Source organism: Colobus angolensis, unplaced genomic scaffold (genome assembly GCF_000951035.1).
Source record: "Colobus angolensis palliatus isolate OR3802 unplaced genomic scaffold, Cang.pa_1.0 Scaffold2, whole genome shotgun sequence".
Lineage (NCBI taxonomy): Eukaryota > Metazoa > Chordata > Mammalia > Primates > Cercopithecidae > Colobus > Colobus angolensis.
The window spans coordinates 18466247-18480148 of NW_012115154.1; the positions used below are offsets into that span (position 1 = coordinate 18466247).

The 13902-nt window shown below is 41.0% G+C and overlaps 1 protein-coding gene and 1 pseudogene across 1 annotated transcript; one reads left to right on the forward strand and one right to left on the reverse strand.

Moving 5' to 3' along the window:
* Nucleotides 1-4211: 4211 nt before the first annotated feature.
* On the reverse strand, nt 4212-5938 carry LOC105511462 (annotated as a pseudogene).
* Nucleotides 5939-6506: 568 nt separating this feature from the next.
* Nucleotides 6507-11502, forward strand: GIMAP7 (GTPase, IMAP family member 7). The gene is made up of 2 exons (XM_011941456.1): nt 6507-6621; nt 10359-11502. The coding sequence occupies exon 2, from the start codon at nt 10400-10402 to the stop codon at nt 11276-11278; it is 879 nt and encodes a 292-aa protein (XP_011796846.1). The 5' UTR covers nt 6507-6621; nt 10359-10399; the 3' UTR covers nt 11279-11502.
* Nucleotides 11503-13902: the final 2400 nt, after the last annotated feature.

Below are 13902 nucleotides of genomic sequence, written 5' to 3' on the forward strand. Positions count from 1 at the left end.
GAGGCGATGCCTCACCCTGCTTCAGCTCTCGCTAGTCAGGCTGCAGCAGCTGACCAGCACCGATTGTCCGGCACTCCCTAGTGAGATGACCCCAGCACCTCAGTTGAAAATGCAGAAATTACCAGTCTTCTGTGTCGCTCACGCTGGGAGTTGGAGACTGGAGCTGTTCCTATTCGGCCATCTTGCTCTGCCCCTTCGGCAACCTCTTAATTATTTCCCCAGTTTCTGTTCTCCTCAGCGTATTTTGCTTCCACTATTAGTATTATGGAATGGCTAAGAATTCAGGAGTGTATAAGCAAATCCTGGGTTTTAGAGGGGTAGGGCTAAAAAGACTGTGTAGGCAAGTATGGAAGGAATCTGAGGTGTGGTGAGAGTAGCAGAAACCTATGGAAGAAAAATGCCTGCTTCTTTGCTTCATGCTTTGTTGGCTGTTCTGTGCCAAGTAATAAATAAAGCTGGTATCTGTAACTGTCTGCACATTACTCATATGACCATAGGGACTCAATAGCACTGGGAGAAGAGGGCTTGTACTAATATTGCTCCCTCATGTCAGACTCCTCAAGAGAAGTCCCAGGACTGTTCTGTCTTTTGTGGTCTCTCTTTGAGGATCATTGTTCTCTGCACCACTTTGTAGGTTTATAACTACGTTCTGACCAACATACCACCCTGTAGGTTTGTAACTGTGTTCTGACCAACGTCTGAGAAGTACTGTGGGTAGGTAGGCCAGGGCTCATGATTTGAGAGAGTCTGGGGATTTGTACTCATTGGGTAAGGCCTAAAGATACTGGTGCTTAGTAACATTTTTCCCCTTTAAAGCCATAGATATTACTAGTGGCAGAATCAGACTCATACACTTTTCCACTGACACTGCATTTTGTATAGTAATGGGAGACATCCAGTGCTGATATGCTAACCTGAGAATCTACTACTGAAGCTCATGGAACAAAGCAGGCATCATTGGGCTAACAGAAAGATACTGTTTACTCTTAAACAACTCAGATAAAATTAGTAATCTTGTGCTGACAGTGTCCCCCAGGGAGAAATCCCCTGTATATTTAAATGCATTAAAGCTTGTTTGGTTTCATTTTAAGGGATAACACCATCCTCTTTAGTGATCAAAGTGTTGTTTTGATATAAATTGGGAATTCTGTAAGAGTAGGCAATCGGCTCCTGCTGGTGAGACTGGGACATGCTTTTAGGCAGAGGTGGCCTTATAACCTGCTCAGCTCTTCCTGTTTCAATTGTCTGTCTGCTCCTCATAGGATTCAAAGGCCTGTTCGCACACCTTAATTTCATATGACTGTCCTTTTTTTTTTTTTTTTTTGAGACGGAGTCTCGCTCTGTCGCCCAGGCTGGAGTGCAGTGGCTGGATCTCAGCTCACTGCAACCTCCGCCTCCCAGGTTTATGCCATTCTCCTGCCTCAGCCTCCCGAGTAGCTGGGACTACAGGCACCTGCCACCTCGCCTGGCTAGTTTTTTGTATTTTTTAGTAAAGACGGGGTTTCACCGGGTTAGCCAGGATGGTCTCGATCTCCTGACCTCGTGATCCACCCGTCTCGGCCTCCCAAAGTGCTGGGATTACAGGCTTGAGCCACCGCGCCCGGCCGACTGTCCTTAAAGGTAACATTTTTATTTTGTCTTGGTGTTTATGAATTGATGACAAAAGTTAAATACTTCTGCCAAAGGATCTGAGTTTGGAAAGGGTAAAGTAAAAGGGAGTGGGTTGAAGGCAGCTGCAGAGTCAGGGAGACCTGGCAAATGAAAAGTACCCGAGGAACAGTCTCAGGTAATGTCTAAAATGACCTTCGGAGAAAGCCACAGCTACTTCTCTCATCAGCGAGAGTTTCATGTCCCATCTGGGCCAGATATGTGGATGAGGAATGAGGAAGGATGTACAGGTGTACTTCATTTTATTGTACCTCACTTCATTGCACTTTGTGGATGACGCGCTTTCTACAAATTGAAGATTTGTGGCAACCCTGCATCAAGCAAGTCTGTTGGTGCCATTTTCCCAACAGCACTTGTTCACTTTTTGTGTCTGTGTCACTTTTTGACAATTCTCACAGTATTTCAAACATTTTCATTATTATCTGTCCTGATGATTTGGGATCAGTGATCTATGATGTCCCTATTGTAATTGTTTTGTGGTGCCACAAACTGTACCTTACAAGATGATGAACTTAATTGATCATTGTGTGTTCTGACTGCTCCACCATGCAGCTGTTCCCTTGTCTCTCAACCTTGCCTCAGGCTTCCCTATTCCCTGACACAACAATATTGAAATCAAGTCAGTTAATAACCTTACAGTGGCCTCTAAGTGTTCCAATGAATGGCAGAGTCACACACTTCTCACCTTACACCAAAAGCTATACACGATTAAGTTTAGTGGGGAAGGATGTGAAAAGCTGAGATAGACTGAAAGCTAGACCTCTTGCACCAAACAATTGGCCAAATTTGAATGCCAAGATAAAGCAATTGAAGGAAATTAAAAGTGCTACTCTGGTGATTACATGAATGATAAGATAGCTAAACAGTCTTACTGCTGACATGAGGAAAGCTTTATGGGTCTGGATAGAAGATTAAGCCAGCCACAACTTTCCCTTAAGCCACAGTCTAATTCAGAGCAAAGACCCCACAATTTTATATAGGCTGACAGATATGAGGAAGCTGCAAGAAATAAGTTTGAAGCTAGCAGATGTCGGTTCATGAGGTTTAAGGAAATGATCTGTCCCCATTACATAAAAGTGGAAGGTGAAGCAGCAAGTGCTTATGGAGAAGCTGCAGCACGTCATCTAGAGGATCTAGTTAAGATCACTGATGAAGGTGGCTACAATAAACAACAGATTTTCGATGGAGACAAAACAGACTTTTGTAGGAAGATTATACATCCAGGACTTTCATTGCTTGAGTGGAGAGGTGAATGCCTGGCTCCAAAGCTTCAATGGGCAGGCCAACTCTCTCATTAGGGGCTGATGCAGCTGCTGACTAACTTGAAGTCAGTGCTCACTTACCATTCCAAAAAACCCCAGAGCTTTTAAGAATTATGTTAAATCTATTCTTCCTGTGCTCTATAAATGGAACAACAAAGCCTGATGACAGCACATCTGTTTACAGTATGGCTTACGGAATATTTTAAGCCTACCGTTGATATCTACTATTTAGAAAAAAAGATTCCTTTCAAGATATTACTGCTCATTGACAATGCATTTGTTCACCCAAATCTCTTATGGAGATGTACAAGGAGATTTCATGCCTGCTAATACAACATCCCTTCTGCAGCCCATGGATCAAGGATAATTTTGACTTTTGAGCCTTATTATTTAAGAAATACATTTTGTGAGGCTATAGTTGCCATAAATAGTTCATCTGATGGACCCGGGCAAAGTAAATTGAAAACTTTCTGGGAAGGATTCACCATTCTAGATGCCATTAACTACATTCATGATTTATGAGAGGAGATAAAAATATTAATATTAACGAGTTTGGAAGAAGTTGATTCCAACCTTTGTAGATGACTTGGAGGGGTTCAAGACTTCATTGGAGGGAATCACTACAGATATGGTGGAGGTAGCAAGAGAAGTAGAATTAGAAGTGGAGGCCAGGTGTGTTGGCCAGCACTTTGGGAGGCCAAGGTGGGAGGATCACTTGAAACTAGGAGTTTGAAACCACACTGGACAACACAGTGAGATCCTGTCTTGACAAAAAATAATTAATCAGGCATGATAGTGTGTGCCTATAGTACCAGCTGCTTGGAAGGCTGAGGTGTGAGCATCACTTGAACCCAGGAGTTCAAGGCTGCAGTGAGCCATGATCACATGACTGTACTCAAGCCTGGGTGACAGAGTGAGACCCTGTCTCTAACAACAAAAAAGAATGTAGGCTGGAGATGTGCCTGAATTGCTGCAATCTCATGATAAAACTTGAATGGATGAGGAGTTGCTTCTTACGGATGAGCAAATAAACTGATTTCTTGAGATGGAAACTACACTATGAGAATGAAAAGGCATAAGAATGATACAATGGACTTGAGGGACTTCGGGAAAGGGTGGGAGGGGGTGAGGAATAAAAGACTACACACTGGGCACAGTGTACACTGCTCAGGTGACGGCAGCAAGGAGAAAGCAGCAAGGAGAAAGCAAGGAGAAAGCAGCAAGGAGAAAGCAGCAAGGAGAAAGTGTCAAGTATATAGGACATAAAATGATTTGGTAGCCCTAGAATTCCCAATATGAGTCTTTTTCATCAGGAAAATCACAATCTGGCTCAGTCCAGGGTAACACTGGAGGCAATGATACTGATGGCTTGTTATAAGCAGGAGGCAACAGTGAAAGTATTGAATCCTGGCTATCTTCTTTCATCTGTTTGAAGAAAACACGGGACAATAAACTGCTTGCTGATGGCCTTTTCTCTGGATCTTGTTGCAAACACAGCAGTAAAAAGCTAAAGAAGGCAGGAGAGAAGGTTTTTGAGGATGGTGTGTGTAATCAGTCACTATTTACTGTGTGAGTTCCACTGGAGATAAGCACACTTGCTCCAATCCCAGAGTCTACACCTGACCGGGAATCTTTCATTTTGGATTCTGATTGAGAGAAAATACTGATATCCACTGGGCTGTAAGGGGGAACTCTCAGTTTCTGTAACAGCATCTGAGTTCTCTTCATATCCTGGAAAGACACCTGCCTACTGGCTAATTCACATGTTGCAATCCCGACACTGTAAATATCTGACTTCACATTATACCCATGTAAATCCTGTCTCAGTAGTTCTGGACTCAGCCATGGTTGCACTGATGTGCTGAACTGTGGGAAATCATACACAGCCCTATGCCTCTGTCCGTGCTTAACCAAACTATGCAGCTGAGACAGGCCAGAGAGGGTCACTAGGCCATCATCAGAAATGAGGATATGGCTGGCTTTACTACTCCTATGAATACAGCCATATTGGTGCAGATAGTTTAGTCGTCTCACTGCTCCAAAAAGAATGTTTCTTATTAAAGTTTTACCCATTCCTTCAGGAAAATAGGCCCTCAAGAGTTGACTTGCTGAACCATAGGCCATAAATGGAGATATAACTCAAAAGCCAGCTGTCAACACTGAAAACTGTCCAATAAGTTGTAATATTGGGATGCCAGAAAAAGTGGGATAGAATCATGGCTTTCTGTAAAACTTTCAGACGTTCTTCATTGCAGTTTTCCAGATTTGTAACTTTTATAGTTACCAGTGTTCCTGCAGGAGTATGCCGTGCAAGATGGACAGAAGTCAAGTTGTCAAATCCTCTTCCTATTTCTACTTGGAGCTCATAGTGAGAAACGTTGATGGAACATACTACTTCACTGGCTCTAGTGGATGGGCGTGACCAGGAAAGGGTTGGCTCATCGACCAAATATTGATGGATGCTGGTTTCAGACTTGTTTTTTGGGTCTGAGTGATTCAACTTGTGTTCTTGAAGTGTAGAAACAATGCAAAGGAGACACCAAATCGCTTTAGTTCACAGAAAGTGACAAAAATCCAAATATTCCAAAGAAGGCTTTTGTTTCATCTTCCTTTCAAGATGCAGATACATCACACCTAGCGGCAACCACAGCCAGCGACTCCCTTCAGGCTGCCAGTGGTGCGGACCTGGGTGGGTGCCCGAGCCCGGATCGTGGAGGGGCAAGGCAAGTGCTCTAGGCCCGCTCCTGGCATGGGGTGCTGGAGGGTGGTAAGGCCGCGACAGGGGCTATGGGCTTGGAACTCTAAACATAGTATTCTTATGGAGCCAACTGGAATATCTGGTCAACTGTGAGAGCTTTGGGAACATGCCTCTCGCCTCAAGAAACCTCCAGAGCAGATTGGAACCATCCACTGGGTAAATTCTAGAAAATCTATCTCTGCCTGAGACTGGAGTAGGAGGATGTGGGGTAAGGCGGGGAAGGGGTGTAGGATCTATTCCACGGGTGCATCTTTACTTGTTAGGTCATGCATATTTTCAAACTTGGAAGAATTATATGAAAAGCAACTAGAGAAACTATGTGGTCAAGGGCAGATTATTTTTCCAGGCCTCACCTTCCTTTTTTTCCTTGGTTCCTAATGATTTGGACTCTGCCTTTGAGCCTCAGTGCTGTTAACTTTTGAATGAGTAACTTGAGGCCTTCCTGAAAGACTACAATTAAAAACCCATATTACACAATCAGTAAGAACCCCCAGCTCTACGCTTGGAAACAGCAAGGTATATGCCTGTCTCCCTTCTTCCCCAAATCACCCTTCAGCCTCCCACTCCACCCAGGGAAGACAATCAGATCCTGTGCCTTGTTTTCTAGGCAATATTTGGGTCGTTTAATAAGGCTCTTTTGCACCCATCACTATAACCTGAAGCAAAAAATGTAGCTTTGGAAATGGTGTTTATAGCAGGCCCATGGGCAAAAGGTTTCAACTGGCAAAATTGAAGCAATCACCAGATTATGGAGCAGTATTTCTGTTTCTTTAAAGACAAACTTTTTTTGTGTGTGACTCCACCCAGTCTGAGCTTCCTGACTTAGAGGTTTTGGTGGGGGTGCAGACACTTCTGTCTCACAGTCAAAGCAAAAGCAACAGCTCAAGCAGCCTCCTTGGAGAAAATCTGAAAATTCAACTTGTTCAAGAGAAGGTGAGCCTGGCTGAGAAGAGGGCCTGGGGCTATCAGGCTGTGAAGGGAAGTGAGGACAGGGTGTGGGTCGAGTGGACTCTGCCCTTAGGAGGGACAAGGCACTGTACCAGCAGCACTGCAGAAAGGTACTGTGGGAGGGGTGAGTAGGAAGGGGAGTGAGGAGATTTATTTGCACTTAAAAACTCAACTTGTTCAAGAGAAGATGAGCCTGGCTGAGAAGAGGGGTTGGTGCTATTGGGCTGTGAAGGGCAGTGAGGACAGGGTGTGTGGGTGGAGTGGACTCTGCCCTGAGGAGGGACAGGGCACTGTGCTAGCAGCACTGCATAGAAGGTGCTGTGGGAGGGGTGAGAAGGAAGGGCAGTGAGGAGATGTGTTTGCGGAGTCTATGCATCTCATATGTAACGGGACACGCATGGCTGCATAGTGCACCCTCCACTCACTGGCTGTTTTGATAGACATAGAGTGTTGCCTGATAACCTGCATAAGAAATTAAGAGCTCCTAAGGCAGATTTGTAGAGGTGACAGGCAATTTAGGGTCCACCTGTCTAAGTCCCTCTTCTTACTGAAAAAGAATCAGAATCCCAATTCAAGGGGTACCCAGAATCCTACCCCAGATTCCCAAATCTAAGGGGTACCCAGATCACTCATGGTAGAGGAACACTAGAATTCAGTCTGCTGACTTTTTCCAGCATTAAGCAGAGACAAGCAGTGTCCCTAACAGTGTAACTTGTGGGGCTGCTCCGCCATTCAATACAAAAAGAGTTGTTATAAAAGACCTTTATAGAAATCACTCTATGAAAGCCTAAGGACAACCCTGCAAGATTGGTTTTATTTTCCCTTTTTATGGCGGAGGGAACTAAATCTCAAGGAGCTTACGAAATTTTCTAGAACTGGTGGGTCTGGCCACAGTTTAGAACTGTCCACCTCTGTTGTAAATGCTTTTGTCACTTCTCAGCCTTTCTCTTAGCTGGAGGTCCTCTGGATCTTCCAAGAACCACTTGAGAAAGTTTTAAAGTGATTTTTCTGACTGTCTCTCTCACGTTTGGCTTCTCAATATGGGAGAGATGGAAAAGTCCATGAAAAATGCAGAGCCCTCCTCACGGTTCCCTTATCACAGGCTGGCTCCCAGCTCACTTTTTTGCAGAAAGTGTGGATCATCTCCTTTGCCCTCCACTGATCTATCTCTGATGCCATGTCAATGAAAATTTAGAATCATGGCCTGAGAGTAACCAAGAACAGGTGGTAGAGTGCATGGTTAAGAGTGAGCCTGGTAGAGTCAGACAGACTTTGAATCGAATGTCTTCTCTGCCCAATACCTATTAGCACAGTGACCAGAGGCATGTTTCCTAGAAGTTTTGAGCCACACCAGCTTCCTCATTTAAAAAATTAGAATAATAAAATTAGTTTCACTGTAGAGTATTTTTGAAGAGTAAACGAGATGTACAAAACATGTTTTATCAGGGTGTTCTGATATGCAGTATATACTCGATAGTGGTTACACTATACATGGGTTCATTTTTTTATCTGTGGAAAATTTATACTTATTCAAAGGTAAAAAATAATATAAGGAACTTCTTGTACCTATACTACAATCTAACAGTTATCAATTTATGCCAGTCTTGTTCAACTATCTGCTCCTATTCTCAACTCTATCACAGATTATTTTGAAGCAAATGTCAGACCTTATATCATTTTATCAGTAAATGTTTGCATATGTGTCTCTGAAAGATAAAGACCATTTGAAAGCATTTCCACAATTTCATAAACAGGCTTCAAAAGACAATTATAAATTTTAATACTACCAGTTGTATTCAGAGTTCCCTGAAGATCTCATAATTTTTAAAATTGTTTGAGGTAGGATCTAAGTAAAATTCATATATTACAATTGTTTGACATCTCTTAAGTTTCACTTAATGTTGTGTTAAATTTCTTTGTTTAAGGAAGGGAAGGTCTTTTGTCCAACAGAACTGGACAGTATTCATACTGCTGAATGCATCCTAACGATGTCATTTAACATTCACTTCTAGCTCCAGTGTTTTGTGTGAATTTATATTAATGGGGAGGTTGGACCAGATTAAAGTTTGACTTTGTTTTTTTAGTGGGAATACTTCATAGATGCTATCCTAAACTTCCATTAGAAGGCACATAATATTTGGGTGCCTCTCTTTTTGTGATGTTAGCAGATGTTAATGATTGTCTAGAATGAATTTGTTTCATTAAAAGTTACCAAAAGATGATATTCTATCATTCTTTATTCATTTATTAGATGGAATAGTCCTATGCAAAGGAACTTTCATTCAGCGATTCTTTCACTTTTGTGAGATATAGTTAAAAGATGAGATGTAGGAAAGACAAAATAAATGCTTCTTTCGCTTTAGTTGTCAATGTTCAGAATGATGAGTCACTCTCCTAGCATACTTCCAAGGGAGCAATTAACTTCTTTCAGGAACATGGTGTTGTTATAAACTACTGGATTTCAATATATTTGGTGTATTTTAATCCATTGGAACAATCTTTATTAATGATGCTCAAATTGTTCCATCTTTGTCCAGTTGGAACCTCTTTAAGATAGCTTCCAAGTTCTTCTGATAAAACTAAGTAATTTTTGACAACATCCCTGCTTTCTAGTATGAAAGATGTTGTAGGCTAAACTTGTATGTTTGCTGGCCCAGACCTGGAATCAGTACTTTTTCCTAGTAGTCCTAATTTCTTTTGTGGGAAATGCCATTTGAAGATCACAATCTGGGTGTTAAGTGCACTCATTGCTACTTGGCTGACCATGGTTTATGCCTTTTAGATGGACTTCAAAACAGTACACACACACACACACACACACACACACAGAGTGAAATTATTAATACTACATTTTCAAGCCTCTCAGGACAAATCTTTGTGTGGTTCATCCTTGACACAAAATACAATTAGGTTTATTCCATTTCTTTTAACTTTTACTGGTGTTTTAAAATATAATTTTTATTGTACAATTATGTAAACTATTGAAATGGTCTCAAGATCAAATTTGCAAAAACAAAGGATATTCTAGTTACAGAAAAAAATAAAGATGACAAAATTAAAAAATTATATTTATATAAAATCATGTTAAAGAAATATATATTTTTTCTGTCCTACAAACTAAACACGAATCCGTGTTAAATTTGGCCAAATATCTTTCCTGCATCTAGCTAATTTTCTTCTTAACCTATTAATGGGATGTGTTGTAACAATCAGCATTCTCATATTTGACCCACCGTAGTATTTCTGAAATAAATCACACTTAATCACAGTCTATTATTTATTAGTGTCTAATAATTTATTTAGGATTTTTATATTCATATTCACAAATGAGACACATCTGTAGTTTTCTTTATTGATGAAATATTTGTCAGCCTTTAGAATCAATATACTTGCTTCATAGAAAAAAATGTAACTTTTTCCTTCTTTTTATATGGCCAGGAGCAGTTTTAGGTAGCTTTGAGATGCTCAGATCTTAAAAGGTTCAATAGAATCCCCCTGTGAAACCATCTATACCTGGTACTGCTTTGTGGGAAACTCTTTAACTGCTTTCTCTATTATTTCTTCCATATTAATCGGACTATTTCATCCTTCTGTCTTTACTGGGATTAATATGGATAATAGGATGTTACAAATTTTCAGAAGAAAGAGAAAGCAGAAAAGAAGTTTGGGAATGGATCCCACTTACCCAAACTGGCTTTTTTTCCTATCTTCCCCTCTTTAAGGTCTTGTACGTGCCTAAGTTCCAGAGCCTCCTGACGTGAGCATGGCTGAGAGTGAGGACCGCTCTCTGAGGATCGTTCTGGTAGGGAAAACTGGAAGTGGGAAAAGTGGAACAGCGAACACCATCCTTGGAAAGAAAATCTTTGAGTCTAGAATTGCTGCCCAAGCTGTTACCAAGACCTGTCAAAAAGCATCCCGGGAATGGCAGGGGAGAGACCTTCTTGTTGTTGACACCCCAGGGCTCTTTGACAACAAGGAGAGGCTGGAAACCACCTGCAGGGAAATCAGCCGCTGCGTCATCTCCTCCTGCCCAGGGCCCCATGCTATTGTCCTGGTTCTGCAGCTGGGCCGCTACACAGAGGAAGAGCAGAAAACTGTTGGATTGATCAAGGCTGTCTTTGGGAAGCCAGCCATGAAGCACATGGTTATTTTGTTCACTCGCAAAGAAGAGTTGGAGGGCCAGAGCTTGAGTGACTTCATAGCAGATGCGGATGTGAGCCTAAAAAGCATCGTCCAGGAGTGCGGGAACCGCTGCTGTGCCTTTAGCAACAGCAACCAAACCAGTGAGGCAGAGAAGGAAGGTCAAGTGCAGGAGCTGGTGGAGCTGATAGAGAAAATGGTGCAGTGCAACAAAGGGGCCTACTTTTCTGACGCCATATACAAGGACACAGAGGAAAGGCTGAAACAACGGGAAGAGATTTTGAGGAAAATCTACACTGATCAATTAAGTGAAGAAATTAAACTAGTAAAAGAGGATGAGCATAAATCAGAGGCACAAAAGGAGGAAAACATAAAATTATTAAAAATAAAATGTGATGAAAAAATAAAAAATATAAGGGAAGAAGCTGAAGAAAATATATTTGCAGAAGTTTTAAATAGGATTTTGCAGATGCTTTCAAAAATATGGCATTTCTTTTGGTAGTAATGTAAGTTTTATTCTTCTTAATTTACTATGATTTGTTAATGTGATGAATTATATTTTTAAGATAGTTACAGAAATACCTACCTCCCTTTAGCTTTATTAAGGTATCACTGATAAATAAAAATTAAATATGTTTAATGTGTATAATGTGATTTTTAATATGTATGTGTATATATACACATATACATTGTGAAATAATTAAATCAAGGTAATTAACACTTCTAGCACCTCTCAGTTACTATTTTCTTTGGTATGGTGAGAACATTTAAGGTCTATTCTCTTAGCAGATTGCAAAAATGCAATACAGTATTATTAAGTATAGTTTTCATGCTGTATGTTAGATCTCCAGAGGTTATTCATCCTGCATAACTAAAGTTTTGTACCCTTTGACGAACATTTCCCCATTTCCCCTAACACCCAGCCCCTGGCAACCAACATTCTATTCTTTGCTTCTGTGCATTCTACTTTATCAATTTCCACATGGAAGTGAGATCAAGCAGTGCCTGTATTTCTGTGCTTAGCTTACTTTACTTAGCATACTGTCCTCTGGGTTAATTGATATTGTTGCAAATGACACGATTTACTTCTTTTTCAAGGTTGAATAATGTTCCATTGTTAATGGAATGTTAATAGTTCACCACATTTTCTTTATCCATTCATCTGTCCATGGACGCACTTGGGTTATTTCCATATCTTGGCTATTGTGAATAATGTTGCAGTGAGCCTGGGAGTGCAGATATTTCTATAATAATGCTCATTGCAGGATTATTCACAATGGATAAAGATACATTTCAGTGGAATATATATATAATATACATATATATATATTATATATATAGTTGTTTATAAGCCACCTAGTTAATGGTATTTTTATAGCAGTCCGAATGGACTAATACCGAAAGGAAATGAAATATATCTTTATCCGCTGGAATATATATATTCAGTGGAATATATATTCAGGGGTCGCTCTTTGGCCTCTTTTATGAGGGCATTAATTTCATTTCTGGAAGCTCTGACCCCATGACCTAATCGCTTCCCTAGGGCCTACCTCCTTATATCATCACATTGGGAGTGAGGATTTCAACATATGAATTTTGGGCGGATGTAATCATTTAGACCATAACATTCTGTTCCTGGCTCCCCAAAATGTATGCCCTTATCACATGCAAAATACATTACTTTCATCCCAGTAGCCTCAACAATCTTGTTTCAGGATCAATTTTCACATGTAACTCCAAAGTCTCATCTAATTATCATCTAAATCAGATATGGGTGAGACTTAAGGTATAATTCATTCTGAGGCAAATTGCTTTCCAGTTGTGAATCAGTGAAATCAAGTAAATTATGAGCCTCAAACATATGATGGTGGGACAGGCATAAGATAGACATTCTCATTCTGAAAGGGAAAAATAAAAATGAATGAAGGTGTGACAGTTACCAGGCAAGTCCAAAACCCTATGGCTCAAGAATAATCTTTTTTGGCTTGATGCTCTCAAGGCCCACTGATAGGGAGGTCCTGCCTTTTGGACCCTTTTTGGTGGTAGTCCAGCTTCCAAAGCTTTGCCTGTTCCCACAGCTTTGCTGAGCTCAGCACACACCCCACCAGAGCCTGCCAGAGCAGCACCTAGGGGAGCCGAGCAGCATGGCAACAGAGTGTGGGGAGCGGAGTCCACAATGTGATGTAACTCTAGGCAGCAGTGGCCCCTCCTTTGAAATTATTCTGATCCCACGGGCCTTAGCGTTCTGTGACGGCAGTCAGCCCTACTGATTTCTGAAATGCCTTTGGGGTCATTTTTCCATTGTCCTGGACAATAGGTCCTCGCTTGGGTTTAGATGGCTCACTGCCTTGATCAATAGCACATGACTTCTATTGAGATGGCTGATCCATACTAATTTTCTTTATGAAATGATCAATAGGCCACATCATTTTCTCTTCTCATAAAGCTTTCTTATCTTTTTCCAATATGGACAGACTAAGAATTTTCTAAAGGTTTCAGTTCTACTTCCCTTTAACTAACAAATCCATTTTCATTTCTCTCTTCTCACATTTTACTATAGGCAGTGAAGAGAAGCCACACTGTACCTTCAACACTTTGCTTATAAATTTCCTCAGCCGGATACCCAATTTCATTACTCACAAATTCTACCTTCCACAAAATACTGGAACAAGAACACAACACAGCCAAGTTATTTGCCACTTTATGATAAGGATTTCTGTTCTTCCATTGTCCAAACAACACATTCTTCGTTTATCTCTGGTGAGACCTCATCAGAATGGTCTTTACCAGCCATATTTCTACCAATAACCTAAGTTATTGGTATATCTACTTAGGTATTCACTAAGGAAACTGAGGCTTTCTGAACTTCAGCAGAATCATCCTTAATGGTCCATTCATAGCAATGCAGGCTTTTTCTAGCACAAACCTCTCACTTCCAGCCTATACTTACCACCCAGTTCCAAAACTGCTTGCATATTTTAGGTATTTATTACAGCAGCACCTTCAGTTCTTGGTACCAATTTTCTCTTTTAGTTTGGACCGCTATTACAAAATACTGTAAGTTGCATGACTTGTAAGCAACAGAAATTTATTTCTTACGGTTCTGGAGGTTGAGAAGTCCAAAGC

What these genes read in the sequence shown, in the direction of transcription:
- GIMAP7 (XM_011941456.1), top strand. Translation starts at nt 10,400, where the DNA reads ATGGCTGAGAGTGAGGACCGCTCTCTGAGGATCGTTCTGGTAGGGAAA.